Source organism: Triturus cristatus, chromosome 1_2, assembly GCF_964204655.1.
Source record: "Triturus cristatus chromosome 1_2, aTriCri1.1, whole genome shotgun sequence".
Taxonomy (NCBI): domain Eukaryota; kingdom Metazoa; phylum Chordata; class Amphibia; order Caudata; family Salamandridae; genus Triturus; species Triturus cristatus.
This window is the reverse complement of record NC_140580.1, coordinates 233,363,334-233,379,127: the sequence shown is the minus strand read 5'-3', so window position 1 is coordinate 233,379,127 and position 15,794 is coordinate 233,363,334. Positions and strand designations below refer to the sequence as shown.

Sequence of the window (15,794 nt, the reverse complement as noted above, 5' to 3'; positions counted from 1 at the left end):
TCTGGTGGCTCAAGGGCAAAAAAGGTGGGTTGGGGAAAATGTGGGTTGGAATGCTACCCCATTTGCCAGCATACATTCCATCATCTCCTGTGTGTTTGATTGCCAGTAGTAACCCTGGAAACCTGAGACTGGCACAGCGGAACAAGCCTACAACTGCCAAGGTTTGTGAATTCCAAAATGTAGTAGATTTGCGCCTATTTAAGGAGTACTTCTGTGGGTGCAAATTCAACTCTTATGGTAAACCGGTCACTATATATACTTAGGATCCCAATACAAAAAACTGAACAAGTTAAAACCTCTTAGTGAAATGAGAACAATAAGAAAAACTGACATAGACATAACAAACCCAACTCAGTGTCCCCTTACCCAATTACCAAAGTAAGATGTGTTTGAGGGGTGTCACACCCCAAACACCCCTAATGACACTACGCGCCTCCCTATTCCATGAGGACCTAGATGCTTTCACTGGGAACTCATGACAACTGTCACGTTCAACACAACGGTCTGTAGTTCCCCTGGGGCCACTTCTTTTAAATGTATTTTCACTGCACACACTCTTATTCGTCTCTGCTACAAGAAGCATTGTTGGTGGACTTGTCATATAGGTGCATGTGGCCAGAGTTCCATGTTTCTAGTTCTTGCCTTTTACAAATTGTTTTATTAAATCACGGACAGCCCCATGTACTAAGCCCAAGTCACATATAGATGACCATGTGCAGGCAAACTAATAGGGTTCTCTGAGCCAGAGATGAGCCATGTGTCTGGTGTGGCTCTAAGAGTCTGTACACGGTCATAAAGATCATACAACATACATAGTGTACAAGTATGATACAATCTCTTAACATTTTTTAAAAAACTGTACTTCATTAACTTGCAAAAGCATTTCATCTTAGTAAATCAGATTAAATCACTCACTACAAAGACATACTGACATTAAAAGAGAACGTTTTTAGAAACCCTCATGGCTCACCCTCTAACAGTTGCAAAAACAACAGTTGATGGACAGAATGCAGAACAATGTCATACATTCACCTCAGTACAGAGATCTGGGCCTAAATCCATCGTTTTGTTACTCATTATGCCATTCCAGTTTGAACCCGGCCATATGCAAATCAGTCTTGACCCTGTGCCTCATGGGAACAGTCCAGCCCAAACTGCCAAGCCAGGTCCTCCCTGGACTGGAAACAAGCATCCTAGGACCAGTTTTGGGGTTTCACCCCATTTCAGCCAGGATAGCTTGATTCCATTACCATGGAGAGCACGGGACCCACGTCTGAGCATACCCTTCCCACTCTGGGTGACAAATGCAAAAACAACAGTTGATGGACAGAATGCCACTATCCTGGCTGATGAGGGCTGAAAGCCCGAAACCGGTCCTAGGATGCTTGATTCCTGTCCAGGGAAGACATGGCCTGGCAGTTCGGTTTGGACTGTTCCCATGAGGCACAGGGTCAAGACTGATTTGCATATGGCTATGTCTGAACTGGGGTAGCTGGTGAGCAAAATAAAGATGGATTAAACCCAGATCTGTGACTGGGGGTGAATGTTTGACAATGTTCAACATTCCGTCCATCATCTTTTTGTGTTTCAACCTTTAACAGTGCCATTAGTGAGCTAAGAGGTGAGTCGATAGTCATGTAAACCTAGGGTGACCTGGCGTCTCGGATTTACAAGGACAGTCCTGGTTTTTCGCCAGCTGTCCCTGCAGATTTCAGGAAATAAGCTCATGACACGGTTTTTAGAGAGGGTTGGGTGAAAACGGTGAGAGGTATCTTTTTATGTATTGCAAAGCAGGGATAGTTAGCAACTGTTTTAAGAAAGCACTTTGATTAACAGGCATGCTACTGGCTTTCTAAATGGAATTTTATGTATGTTCTTACTGCCTCTTCAGTAAATCTCTGCTAAGGAGCACTGTCATTCTGGGTTGAAGGAAAATTGTAGTCCTTCTACTATTATTGGGAAATATCCCAGTTTTTGGCTTTAACATTCTGGTCACCCTATGTAAACCCTAAACGTGACCTAGATTCTTTTTGTAAATAGAGCAACATTACAGTCTATTAAATTAAATATAATTAGTGCCTGACTCACGTATTTAAAAGTGCACTCATATGTAATAATAAAGAAAATGGAGGCTTTGTAAAACAAAATATGTGCCTAGGATTGCTGAACTTGCAGGAGCAGGGAAGGGTATCGATTTCAGGTAATCTGGTTTCACATTTTGTGGTTCAGCAACCAGATGGGTATCTATGTCACTCTCTCGATATTCTTTACATAAAAGGTCAATGTTTTGTCTTTCATTCTTGACTCAGGAGGAGAAAAAGCAACACAAAGCCCCAGACCAAACTGCCAAGTCAAGAATGCATTTATTTGGGGGGCGTCACACCCCAAACACACCCCTGAAACAACGCCCCTGCATAGATGTGCTTTTTAAAAAAAATAATCTGTTCCTATGACAAGTTGTATCTGAAATGCATTATTTTTACTTTCTCTGAAACCCGTTAATATCCAAAGCATTTACGTTTTTTCATGTGCCACGAAAAGCGTACTAACTGAGCTACAGAAAACTATAAAAATAAATAAATAATTAAATCTGGCGCACAAAAGTAAACATCAGTGGATGAGGTTGTGGGCCATGAATCACCATGACGAGGAAAATAAGTCTGGTTTTCTATTTCATGTAGATTTATATGTTTATTTTGCTTTCTTTAGTTGGAGATACTCCTCTGAAGATGACCTCGGAGGATCATCACATTGGGGCAAAATAACGAGCTATAGTGGAGCAGGATATTACAAAGACCTCGAAATAACTAAGCACCAGAGTGCAGAAGCATTGCAAACACTGAAGGAAAATTTGTGGTTGGACAGAGGAACTCGAGCAGTCTTCGTTGATTTTTCTGTTTATAATGCCAACATCAATTTATTTTGTGTTTTAAGGTAAGTGCAAAATAAGTGCAAAATAATAAAGAATGCAACCCTAATATATAGCTTCTTTCTCTAAGTGTGCAGAAGAATGATGGTTTAAAGAAGAAAACAATTTAAGATAAAGAAGGCCGTGAATCATCTAGCAATTTCAACGTTAACATATTTTGCTGATTTGTGAAGTTATGGCCTTGGTTTGATTAAAAGTGGAATGCTTAGAGTTCTATCTGTGTGTAGCAAACCCTCTTTTATCCCGCTCTATATGCCATGTGTAGGAGAGTGTCAAACCAATAGCGTGCAACGTTTTGTCCTGTATCGCAAGGAAACTATCCTTTGAAACAATATTTTTTACCCCAAATCATTTTTTTCGAATCTTCAATAAGAGAAATATCTCAGATTATATGACCATAAAATAAGATTCATCATCTCATCATCGATTGTAGTGCAATAAACACTCATGTGCAGCTGTACGAGTAATGTATGCTTATTGAAGCTGAGGAGCATTGGTAGACACAGCTTCCCTTCCTGTGTCCACCGCCCAACTCTCTCACAACCTTCCATTCGCAATTGAAAATCAACATTCCATGCATGCTAGCTATCCTAACTTTCCACGTAGCAACATAACAATGATAACGTGGCTGTGCTGCATTTATGCCAAGATGTCTAATTGTCTTGAGACTCCTCTCACTGGTTTGTCAAAAGTGTTGTCTGTTTTAACACTGGAAATATCTAAAATGAGACCAGATTCCTGGAAGATGCCCCATTGAAGAGTCTGGAGGGTCATAATATGGTGCGAGATAGATATAGGTGACCAAAGTAGATCAATCAGAAGGCAATACACAGTGTGCTTGCTCTGCAGTGAGCAGGATTGTGGCTAATGCCTACCGAACTTGGCAAAAGCCATTTCAGGGATGACATAGGGAATGGGGAACTAAGCGCAACATACCGCATACCAACTGCATACATTGGCCATGAGCAAAAGTATTTAATACAAAAGCAATATATTTCTCATTGTTAAAAGTAGGTTAGGATGTGTGCTCAGAACTCAAAATCACATGTTTCATAAATAAAAATTTAGGGGCCTCATTCTGAGTGAGATAGATTGGAAACCCTGTTGTAAATTGGAAGGGCTCTTGCTCCACCAAATCCACCTCTCACATCTCTTTTAGAGGTGGGGCATTCATTAGGGTCTGACAAAGCCTCAGCCGTCAGAAGCCAATGACCCGTTGGACCATTTGCCACAACACCTCCAGGTCAATGGGTTGGAGGGTCTACCCTACTTAGGGTTGATCTTCTGACAAATACTTTTCTTGTCTGCTACTGTCATGCGGACCCAGGAAGAAAAATGTTCAGTCATCCTCACATACAGAGAGGAAACTCCCTGCACATCAAGGCCATTTCTTTTTTTTCTGAAACAAAAGCCGCTTTGGAGGTTTGTTTCAGAAATGTAAAAAAAATGCGCACCGGCAACTGTGACATGGTAGAAATGGCGACATTACAATTTTGACAAAAAATGCTTCTGCCCATTTTGCAGAAACACTTTTGACAAAACAGTCTCACTAATCTACCAGGAGTTTCTCCACTTGGCAAATGGTTCTCCACTGGGTGGGCAAATGCAAGAGCTGCCACTCAAGGACATCAAATAGGGGGTGGCCAGGGGTCGCAACTGCAACCCCTTAGCCACCCATAGACTCCAGGCTGTTTGTAAGCCTTGGAAAGCACTCTGGTGGCATAACATTAGCCACGGATGAGATGAACTTGAGGAACTTGAGTGCACTGCTGGGCTGAATCTCTGCCTGCAGACATCATGATGGCCTGCAAGATGGGCCTCTGTGGGGGAAAGAACTCTTCTCACTCATTGCTATGGTGAACCCGGGCCAGTGCAGTCCTTTGTATGAATCTCCTATGGGTAAGACTTTGGTAATCCTGATACTAAGCAGTCCAAGCTCACTTTTGAGGAACACCACCACACTAGGCAAAGTGAGCCTGCCCAGAATGCAGAAGGGCAAACCATGCAACCAGCCGAAACAGAAACGCAAGAAGAAGATATTAGCTCATTTCTAGGGGACGTCAAGTCTGAAAACAATAGATTCTAAGCTGGACCTCCTCTCAGCTCGTCTGGACTAGGTTAAACACCGAGTGAACATGCATGATGACTGTTTAGAGAGCATAGAAATGAGGATATCAGATATCGAAGATCAAAGGACAGATGACCAACAGAAGATGTCAAACATGGACAAAGTGCTAGAGGTCATAAAAGCCAAAAATGAAGACTTAGTATCACGCTCCCACAGAAACAACCTCTCTATCAATTCCGAATACATGGCTATCACAAAAATGAAGGACTACTTTGACGACCTAAAGTGGGAACTCTTTGGCATTGATCTATCCACCATCTTTATAGTGGAGAGTGCGCACCGCACTCACAGGCCACGGCCGCCTCCCGGAGCACCGTCTCGTCCCATAATAGCCCGGAACTATTGTGATCAAGATACGATTCTCCGCTGAGCAAGAGAGTGCGGGGAGGTTATTTATGGTTGACCACTTGAGGAGACAACAGACTTTAAGCTTCATCCAGAAATCTCATTTCTCACTTACACATTTGTCCGATCCCCACAGGCTACAGGCATTGGAGACTCCTTGACATACAGACGGACCAACAACGATAAACGCATTTGCACCCTATCATGATGGTTAGAGTTAATTGTCTGACCTGGAATGTCAGAGGCCTCAATAATCACCGAAAATCCTGGTTGGTGCATGTATACCTAGCGCGACACAAAATAGGCATATGCTCCTTACAGGAGACGCACGTGACGAATAATACTGCAGCCCCACTGGTGGGGTGCAACACTCTCTGCAATATGCTCCAATTATAGCCGGAACGTCTTGTGCTGTTCAGAAGGGGACTTCCATGGCACACTACACACTCTTACATCGACAAAGACAGCAGATATGTAATCGTGACCAGCACACTTTAGAAGCAAACAATGATGCTAGTAGCAGTGTATGTCCCAAACATTGACGACTCAGGCTTCTTTCTGAAAATATGGAGACGGATGACTAACTATGGACCAGGGACAGTTTTATGCGGCGGGAACTTCAATGTGGCATTAGAGGCGACACTAGATCTCTCTGAGATGCGGAGGCAGAACTCGCGCTCCGCCGGAGTACTCAACACATTGATAGCAGACAATCAACTAATGAATGCATGGCGTCATGCTTACCCGAACACACGGGAAGGCACATGTCTCTCATCTTACCGCAACACATGGTCCTGATTAGATTATTGGTTTAATACAAAGGACACACTAACCAGAACCACAGTGACCACACACCTCCCGCACACACTCTGATCACGCACCAGTGCTACTAACACTCCAGATCCCTCAGACCATCCTTTGAGCTTTTTCGTGGTGACTCCCTCCAAGTGCATTGCACAATGCTTCCTTTAGAGAGGAGATATGTACAGCAATGAAGGAATACTTTGCACACAACAACTGCTTGGTAGAATCACCCTCCATGCTGTGGGAAGCATTCAAAGTGGTCATACGCAAGGCCTGCATTTCGAAACAGGCGGGGGTATTGCATGCGCTGCGTGGCACACTAGACAAGTTAGAAGCAAACATTTGGGAATTCAAGAGGTTCTATTGTGGGAATCCTGATCCCTCCTTGCTTGCTGAGAGCAGAGAGAAAATCTCAGCTTATAAAGAGGCAGATAAAGAAACAAATTACTTAGGCAAAGAGGCCAAGGCGTGAAGGTAGGGCAAGGGTAACTGCTATGGTAAAATATTAGCTGGATTGGTGCGTAAACCTCACGCTATCACATATGTGTCAGAATTAAGGGGGGATGACTCCCAACTGATCTCTTCGCCATTAAAATTACCTGAAGTAATGTTCTCCTTTTACACCTGTTTATATACTGCTGGAAGGGATAGAGAACCAGTTACTGTGAGAATGTTTTGACTTATGGCTGGACCAAGGGCACGGGGACTATTTAGATGCTCCGATTGCACCAGAATAGATTGCCCAAGTTATGGCAAGTATGCCGGCAGATAAAGCCCCTGGGCTCGATGAACAGACGCCAGCCTTCTACAAAGAATATGCTCTCATACTTGTCCCACATCTCATCGAGATGTACCACAAGTCATTAACACATGGAAGACATCCCCCCTCGCTGATGGAGGTGGTAATAGTGACTATCCTAAAACCAGGCAAACCCGCTGACTTATGCGACTCATATCACCCACTATCTTTAATAAACATAGACAATAAAATCTATGCGAAAATCCTGGCGAACCATCTGTTGCCCCCTTCTGCCATTAGTTGTACAGACAGACCAGTCAGGCTTCATCCCCGGGCGTGCGACGTCACACAATCTCCGTACTATTTTCGCAATTATGTACCACATAAACCCTGATACCCCAGTGGTGGCTGCCCTATTGGATGTGACCGAAGCATTTGACACTCTGGAGTAGCCATTTCTCTTTCCGCTACTTTGACGGTTGGGACTGAGCCATAGCTTCATTCTGAAAATACAACTATTGTACACCCTTCCCACGGAGTGTATTAGGCTAAATGGAGGCATCTCAGAGCCAATAAACATTACTCGCGGCACAAGGCAGGGTGTGGTACTGTAAATTTCGGAACCATGTCGGTGGCATGGTCCCACCATGCCGATTTTGGTATCAGCGAACCGCAAATGAGAAACACGGTATGCATGAGTGTTTTTCGTCATGTTTCACCAATGAATTCACCGTATATACAATACTATATATCGTACCCTCGGGTTCCATTTTAGAGAGGTAGCCATTTTGTGGTTGCCCTCACATAGGCTGTGCACTAAGGCCATGCCTAGGCCTAAAGGACACGTACACCTTCTGATGACTTCTTTGTGACCTATGCAAACTGACTCCAATGCCCGAGGTCATTCATATCCGGCCGGTTCCTTTTACTGCGGCCAAATGGGATTAGCATCAGGGCTTGACACATCATAAAGTCGTTCTTCCCACACGAACCCTGACTAATCTCTTTCACACCTGACTCTGTTTCCTACTTTATGGCTTACTTTACGAGGAGGAGGTGCCCGTTTATTGGGGTCCGCTGAAATCTGATGAGGGTTCTGAGCCTCGCTGGGTAAATAATTGTGGGCTGGCCGAACTGAAATGTGGGATCGTCATCATGACTCTGTCTTTTCGTTTGTAGTAAAATATGTGAATAACCACTTGTAAAAGAGGGGCGGTGTTGCCCCGAGCGTAATATTTTGTATATAAGAGAAGACTGTTTTTTGGTTCGGGAGCAGTCTCCTGAGAACATACATTGTGGTGTACTTCTCGGATACCTGTGATTGGTCTGCAGCCAATAAACGATCTTTGACTTCACCTAGAAGACTCTGTTTCTGTAGTCTGAAACAGGAAGAACTCGAAGTCTTCGGGTGTGTCCCCTAGCACCGCTGGGTTGGTTCTGAAAAACCCAGTACTTCAGTTGGCGCCCAAGGTGGGGCGATTTCAGCGGTACCGGTCCAAGCCAGAGGTTCGTGAGGAGCCTCGTGTGAAAATTCTGGAGGAAGGCTGCCACTTCATCGACCCCTGCATGTCGACGTGATCCGAAAGTCTTTACTGCGAGGTTCTCCGCGTCCCGACGACTACGACGGACTGCTGCCCTGACTATCGCCCTGTTTTGGACCCTTGATAATTTGGTAAAGCGAAACGATTTAACGAGTCTTCTGGTGACGTCATCGATACCTCAGTTAAGTATACGTGGAGCGTCTCCCAGTTCTTGGTTTGGTTCTTAGTTTGGTATCCCTTTGGGATCGCTTTGATTTGGAACTTGCAAGTGCCAAAGCCGAAGGACTCGTGTATTCACGAGACTATCGTATTCGATAATCCTTTGAAGTTTGAAACTAGACTAGTGAGCGACGATGCCTGGTTCTAGTATATTTGGAAATTTGTTTTGTTTGGGTTGTAATAGGGACTCCCGATTGGAGTATTCGTGTCCGGTTCCTCCAATCGGAACTCCAACTTATGAGCTTTATGTGAAACTTGGCGTGGGCCCCATTGCATATAATGAAGTATGGATCCGGTACACCAGGAAGGATGGTGTTTTAAAATGGCCCCAAAATGGTAGTTTCGACACAGAAATTCTAGATAACTTAGAAGTTAAATTATTTAAAAAGAAAGCCCGGCCGGCGATGTTTGACTCTTTCCGCTTATGGCGAAAGGAAGCCAAACAGAAGGAAATTAAATTAGCAAAGAAAAATAAAAGAGAGAAAGGTATGTCGATAATGCAAGCAGCTTTGCAGTTTAAAGATAATGAAGACGAGCAAATGAATGAGCAGTTGCGCAGGCAACATGAATTAGTGATCGATAAATGTTACCCAGTTTTGCCGCCCCTTCAGCAAGATGCGTCAAAAGAAAAGGAGAAAGATCCCCTAATGTCACATTTGCTGAGTTCACCACCCCCGTATGTGCAGAGTGCTACAGCACCTCCGCAACCCTTAAATGTACAGCCTCCAGTTAATTTCCCGCAAGCTTTCCCGCAGCCGCCAGCTCCTCCTCAGCCGGCTCCTATGCCTACGGCGCACCCCTCTCAAGGTCCGCCGGTTTCGCTACCTATCTCTTCTGCGCTTCCCGCGACTTTACCTAGTACATCAGCTGCCTCGCTCGGCGCTCTTCCTGATACGACCCCTGTACCTGTATATGCACCTGTTTTTCTTCCCTCTATCTTTCCCCCTGTTCTTGCCTCAACTTCTCCTTCTACACGACAACGAATAGCTAGTGCGGTCACTAGTTTTATATCGCCTCTCTTTGGGTCATCTAGTGCGACCCCTGGTTCCCAACGTAAGCAGTTGTGTAGTCAGCTGCCTGATTCTGGAGAAAAAGAAGTCTTAGACCGCATGGCACGTAGATGGATTGTTTTTCCTTCAAGATATGATGTGGAATCTGTTGTAAGTCTTTTTCATCAATGGGAAGCACCGAAACAGAGGTACGTTTTTGAGAGAATGTGTGAATTCCTCTGTGAGGAATTGGAAGATCATGGTCTAGATTCAAGCTCACAGGAGTTGTGTCCTCTACGGTTTGAATTTGGAAAAGGCACAATTGTGGGCGCCGATGTCGAGAAAGCAGTCACGACATTGTTGTCCTTCAGGAATGGGGATTGTCATCAGTCGTTGTTCGACCAAGAGCTCCCTGTGGGGAAACAGGTGAGAGCGCGCCAATATCCAATGCGGGAGGTTCCCCCAGTTTGGAGACCTGGTGATTTAAATGCTAACCCACCTGTTCAGCCATATTTTCAGCGTGTTTGGGTACATGTTCCTTGGAAACGATCAGAAGTTTTAGCCCTTAAGCAGACATTGCCTGACCCCCGTAAAAACCCTGCAGGATATTATAAGGAGTTATCACAGACTGCAGAATCGTGTTTCATGAACCTAGCTGACATAGATATGTTGTTCGGGAATGTTGTTCGACAGCCTTTGTGGGGGTTGATTCGTAATGCAGATCATGTTGCAGAACTAGGTGGCACATGGGCTAATATCATTGCTACAGACACTGCACAAGTTTGTGGTGCAAAACCTGAGCCCTTAGTAGCAGAACTCCCTGGTAGAATTATTACCTACTTGAAGACTTTAATGCCGGTGATGCGTGTGAATTGGGATAAATTATCCGCATGCAAACAAAAGAAAGACGAAACAGTGTCTGATTTCTTCACCAGGTTTGAAGAAACATTCATCGACCACAGTAGTCAAGACATGAGTACGGAAGGTGGCCAACGGTTATTTGTTGATAAATTTGTGCATAATTTGCTTCCCGAGTTGTGTAAGAAATTAAAAGATTCAGAGAGTTCTTGGGCTGTTTCCTCATCAGCGCAAATACTGGCTACTGCACAGTATTACGAAAATAGGGATAAAGATGAGAAGGATAGAGCAGACAAGAAAACAAAAGAGTTAAAGACGAAGGTTCTTTTACAGCAGGCTTACCCGCCACGTGGAGATCAGAATAACTATAAGCAAGGTCAGAGTAACTATCAACAACCCCAACAGTTTCAGAGTAACTCGCAAAGGTTTGGGTATTCCCAACCGCGTGTTCCCGTGGGTCCCAATCAGTGTTCGTATTGCAAACAAGAAGGTCACTTTAAGTATAGTTGTCCTATATTGTTGCAGCGCACGAATAATGCTTATGGCGCGAGAGGTAGAGGTGGTAAGCAGGCTCCTAGAGGTAGAGGGCGTGGGAATGTTCCCCAGAATGCACGTCCTCTTCCGCCTCAAAATACGATGAACAGTTTTGATCAGCAGGCCAATGTAACTAGTGGGACATCCCAGTACTATAATAGTGACTATTATGCAGAAGATGGAAATGCGGAAGGCAATGATTACTAGGACAGCCGTAGACAAAGAGAGGGAGTTGTTTCAGTGCCAGTGGACCAGAGTGGACCGTATGTCAAGGTAACTACAGCGGGCGTGTCAGAGCCTTTTTTGTTGGATACTGGTGCTGCAAAAAGTTCAATTATGCATTCAAAACTCCCTGGCGCACCTTTGTCTGGCGAAATGAATGTTTCAGTAGGTTTTTCTGGCGCCCCGGTTAGAAATCCGATCTCTAGTCCTATGTCCCTTTCTGTTGGACCTTGTGAGCTGAAAGCACCGCTTATCCTAACGACAGGATGTGGTGAAAACCTGTTAGGATTGGATTTGTTAAAGAGATTACATGCAACATTATATTGTTCCCCCTCGGGAGTACAACTTACACTGGGTAGAGAAGTGATTTCTCCCATGTATTTGTTGAAGAATAAACTGCCAGCTGAATTGTCGTCTCTTCCGGATGGCATTTGGGCTACACGTCCTAACGATGTGGGTCTCTTGGAAATACCGTCATATGTGGTCACTTTGAAAGCCAATGTTAAATTGCCACGCATTCCCCAGTACAAGATCTCTAATGAAGGTGAGAAAGCGTTGTTAGCGATTATTTACGATTTGATTGAAAAGGATGTAATTGAAGAGACCAGAGGCAACGTTTGTAATAGTCCGGTTCTGCCTGTTTTAAAACGAACTGATCCTTCTCAGCCACCTGTTTACAGGTTTGTGATCGATCTTAGAGAGGTCAATAAGATAGTTGTGCCACAGTTTCCAGTTGTCCCTGATATAACTGCCTTGTTAACTATGATCCCAGCGTCCGCTGCTTGGTTCTCAGTGATTGATTTAAAGAATGCTTTCTTTAGCATTCCGATTGCAGAGGAAAGCAGGGATATTTTTGGTTTTAGTTTAGGAGGTCGCAGCTTCCGCTTTAAACGCGCTCCACAGGGCTACTGTGAAAGTCCATCAATATACAGTCAGGCTTTAAAAGCACAGCTTGATGCAATTGTTTTACCTAGTGGTGTCACCCTTATTCAGTATGTTGACGATTTACTAATCGCCGCGGATACTGAGGAGGTTTGTAAAGAAGCTACATTGTCATTGTTGCGCCATTTGTCTGCCTTTCATCACAAAGTATCTCTCTCAAAACTGCAATATTGTCGACAAGAAGTAACCTATTTAGGTCATCTCTTATCGAAGAAGGGAAGGAAACTGACCCCAGAAAGAATTCAGGCCATTGCACAATTGAGCGTGCCAAGAACACAGAGAGAAGTACGTGCTTTCTTGGGTATTACTTCATACTGTAGGCAGTGGATCCCGAGTTTTTCTTTGCTGGCAAAACCTTTGATAGCACTAACATGTAAAGATACACCGAATCCCGTCCCTTGATCTGAAGAGTGTCAGAAAAGTTTTTCGGAATTACATAAGGCCTTATGTTCAGCTCCTGTGTTGGGTACCCCCGACTACAGTAAACCTTTTACATTGTATGTTCACGAGAAAGAAGGTTGTGCATTGTCAGTGTTAACACAGTCTTTTGGAGACAGACAGCGTCCATGTGCGTATTTTTCGTCGACTTTGGATCCAGTAGCTAAGGCATTGCCGAGTTGCTTGAGAGCTACAGCGGCAGCAGCTGTGTCTATTCGACAGTCTGCTGGGTTAGTAATGAATAACACGTTGATCGTAATGGTTCCACATGCAGTGGACATATTGTTAAACAGGACCAAGACACAGCACTTAACTAGTGCTCGATTGTCAGGTTACGAGCTGACGCTGCTAGCGAGTCATGTGCACATAAAGAGGTGCAATACGTTGAACCCAGCTACTTTGTTGCCCATTTCAGCAGACACAGATGAGATTGAACAGCATGATTGTCTGTTCAGAACAGAAGAAGAAACAAAAGGGAGAGTGGATCTTAAAGATACTCCCCTGGTTGAGTGTGATGGTACCTTATGGGTGGATGGTTCGTGCTTCAAGCTTCCGAATGGTGATACGACTGCTGCATATGCTATCACGACTTTGCACACGATTGTTGAAACTGCACGTACACCACATAACTCGGCTCAAGCAGCAGAATTAATTGCACTTACAAGAGCATGCGTGTTGTCGAAAGGAATGAAAGTGAACATATATACTGACAGTCAGTATGCCTTTGGCGTGGCCCACAGTTTTGGGCGCTTATGTAAAGAACGTGGGTTCCTGACTTCGCATGGAACTAAGATTCAGAATGGTCAGTTGGTGAATGATCTCCTTGAATCACTGACCTTACCGTTACAAGTTGCGATTGTGAAATGCAGTGCACACAAGAAGGTTATTGATGATGTTGGTCGTGGTAATGCGTTTGCTGACGAAATCGCAAAAGAAACAGCAAAAGATGTGACGAATCAAATGTATGTTGCAGGCCCTGCAAGATGGGTTAGTGATGTTGGAATGTGTGAAGACACGATAGAGAGCGTGAAGTCCCTTCAAGCTGAAGCCACAGAGAAAGAATTGAGCATGTGGCAAGAAAGTAAGGGTAAATTGGATGAGAATGGTTGTTGGATTGATTTGTCAAAACACCGGCGATGGTTGTTGCCTGACGCATATGTGCTTCCACTGGTTACAATGGCACATGGAATGGCACATATCAGTGTGAAAGGGATTTGTAAGTTGTTAGCTCCAGTATGGCAGAATGCTGGAATCCCCAAGTGTGCGGAGAACGTGGTCAAAAACTGCATGGTATGTTTGAAATACAACCCTGGTAGGGGAACCCCAACTCCAGCTGGTCATTTTGCGCCTCCAACGTATCCGTTTGAGGTTTTGCAGCTAGATTTCATCCACATGGAAAGGTGCAACAATCTGAAATATGTACTTGTTGTTGTCTGTGCTTTTTCAAGGTGGATAGAAGCATATCCCCTAAAAGACAATACTGCCTTATCCACAGCTAAAGCCCTTGTCAAGGAATTCTTCCCTAGGTTTGGAATGCCGAGAATGGTCTGGAGTGATAATGGGAGTGAATTTGTGGGACGAGTGATGAAGAATGTATGCGAAGGACTAGGCGTTAAGCAGAAATTTCACGCTGCAAATCAACCCCAATCAGCTGGACTAGTAGAGTGCTATAATGGCACATTGAAGCTCAAATTAGCCAAGATCCAAGCGAGTTCTGGGCTTAAATGGCCTGACGCGCTACCCTTAGCACTCCTATCAACAAGAATGACTTAGTCCATATGAGATTGTGTTTGGCCGCCCGGCCAATATATGGGGAGTGCCAAGGCCGACAAAATTCAGTGAGATCAAACATCCAGTACTGCTTGATTATCTGTATGAATTGATGGCTAAATTGCGTGTCTTACACCAACAGGTCCACGATACTCTGCCTCAGGCCTCTGAAGCTCCAGGACATCCTATCAGTCCTGGATCGTGGGTGCTGGTCAGAAATTTCCAAAGGACGAAAAATGATGAGCCCCGTTGGACCGGCCCCCATCTCGTCCTCCTTTCAACAAGATCAGCTGTTCGAGTGAAAGGGAAAAAGAACTGGATTCACGGCGTCCATTGTAAAAGATTTCCTTTGCCTCTGCCGTATGACCGGTGGGTCCAGGAGGGTATCGCTGATTCTGAGACTGACACTGTGCCCCGTTTCGTGCCACTTAGCGAGGCACGTGTAAAAGGAGCGATTTCAGAACAAGAGAACGACGACATTCTGCAGGAAGCTGTGCCGCCATCAAACCGATTGGACATCACAGAGCCTGAACTCTTGTTTCAAGACCAGACAATACCTACAAGAAGCCGCTACAATCTGAGGCCGAGAACTATGGACAAATAAAAATTCCTTTTTGATATTTTTCTTAGAAGTGCAGCTCTCTCTTCCATCTGAAAGACTTTTTTTTATTTTTGCTTTTTCGAACCACCATCCGGGTTCAGCTGTAGGGTCGCGGTGCCAAGACTTTGGGGTACAAGCCGGAGACGTTAGGTCAACGGTTCTGGTTGGTCTAGGGCGTTCCCTGGACTGACAAGTGTACTCCTTAGCAGAAGACACTCATCCGCCGCGAACAGCACGATTAGAGGATGGAGTTTTTCAAGATGAAGAGACCCGCTGAGGAAATAAATTTTAAGAGCAGAATATGTAAAGTAATGAATAGCAAACGTTTTATAATATTATGTCTGTTTGTCCTATTTAGCATGATGATGTTTTCTGCAGGTTATGTATTATTGTCTTTTCAAGTGCCGTTTGCACCCACTATACAGCCCATACCTCCTCCTACTGTTTACTCACACTCTTTCCACCCTCTGCCTGAACACGAACAAGCTAGACGTTCTGAGTTCGTAAACAATTTGTTTATTCAACTTCTGCACCAACACCAACTAGTTATGAATACGACAAATTGCTGGGTGTGTGGTTTGATGCCACATACCATTAATAAGGGTATCCCATATCTAGTGCTGCCGTTTAGCTATAATGGGTCATCATGGGCATTCCAGACTATGTTTCTTTTTGCGCTTGAAACCTACTCCCCGCGACCACCGCGTTCCACTAGACCTAGCACGAACAATAAGG

The 15,794-nt window shown here is 44.4% G+C and overlaps 1 protein-coding gene and 1 long non-coding RNA gene across 3 annotated transcripts in view; one reads left to right on the top strand and one right to left on the bottom strand.

The window, feature by feature from the left end:
• The window catches only part of PKD2L1 (polycystin 2 like 1, transient receptor potential cation channel), a 3,023,543-nt gene that overhangs the window by 907,893 nt on the left and 2,099,856 nt on the right, over positions 1-15,794 (top strand). Inside the window, exon 5 of the mRNA XM_085603531.1 lies at positions 2,710-2,934. Within this exon, the coding sequence (XP_085459657.1) occupies positions 2,710-2,934 (225 nt within the window). The remainder of the gene's footprint in view (positions 1-2,709; positions 2,935-15,794) is intronic.
• LOC146867100 (uncharacterized) overlaps positions 1-15,794 on the bottom strand; it is a 460,163-nt gene that overhangs the window by 362,819 nt on the left and 81,550 nt on the right. The gene's annotated exons all lie outside the window — the stretch shown is intronic.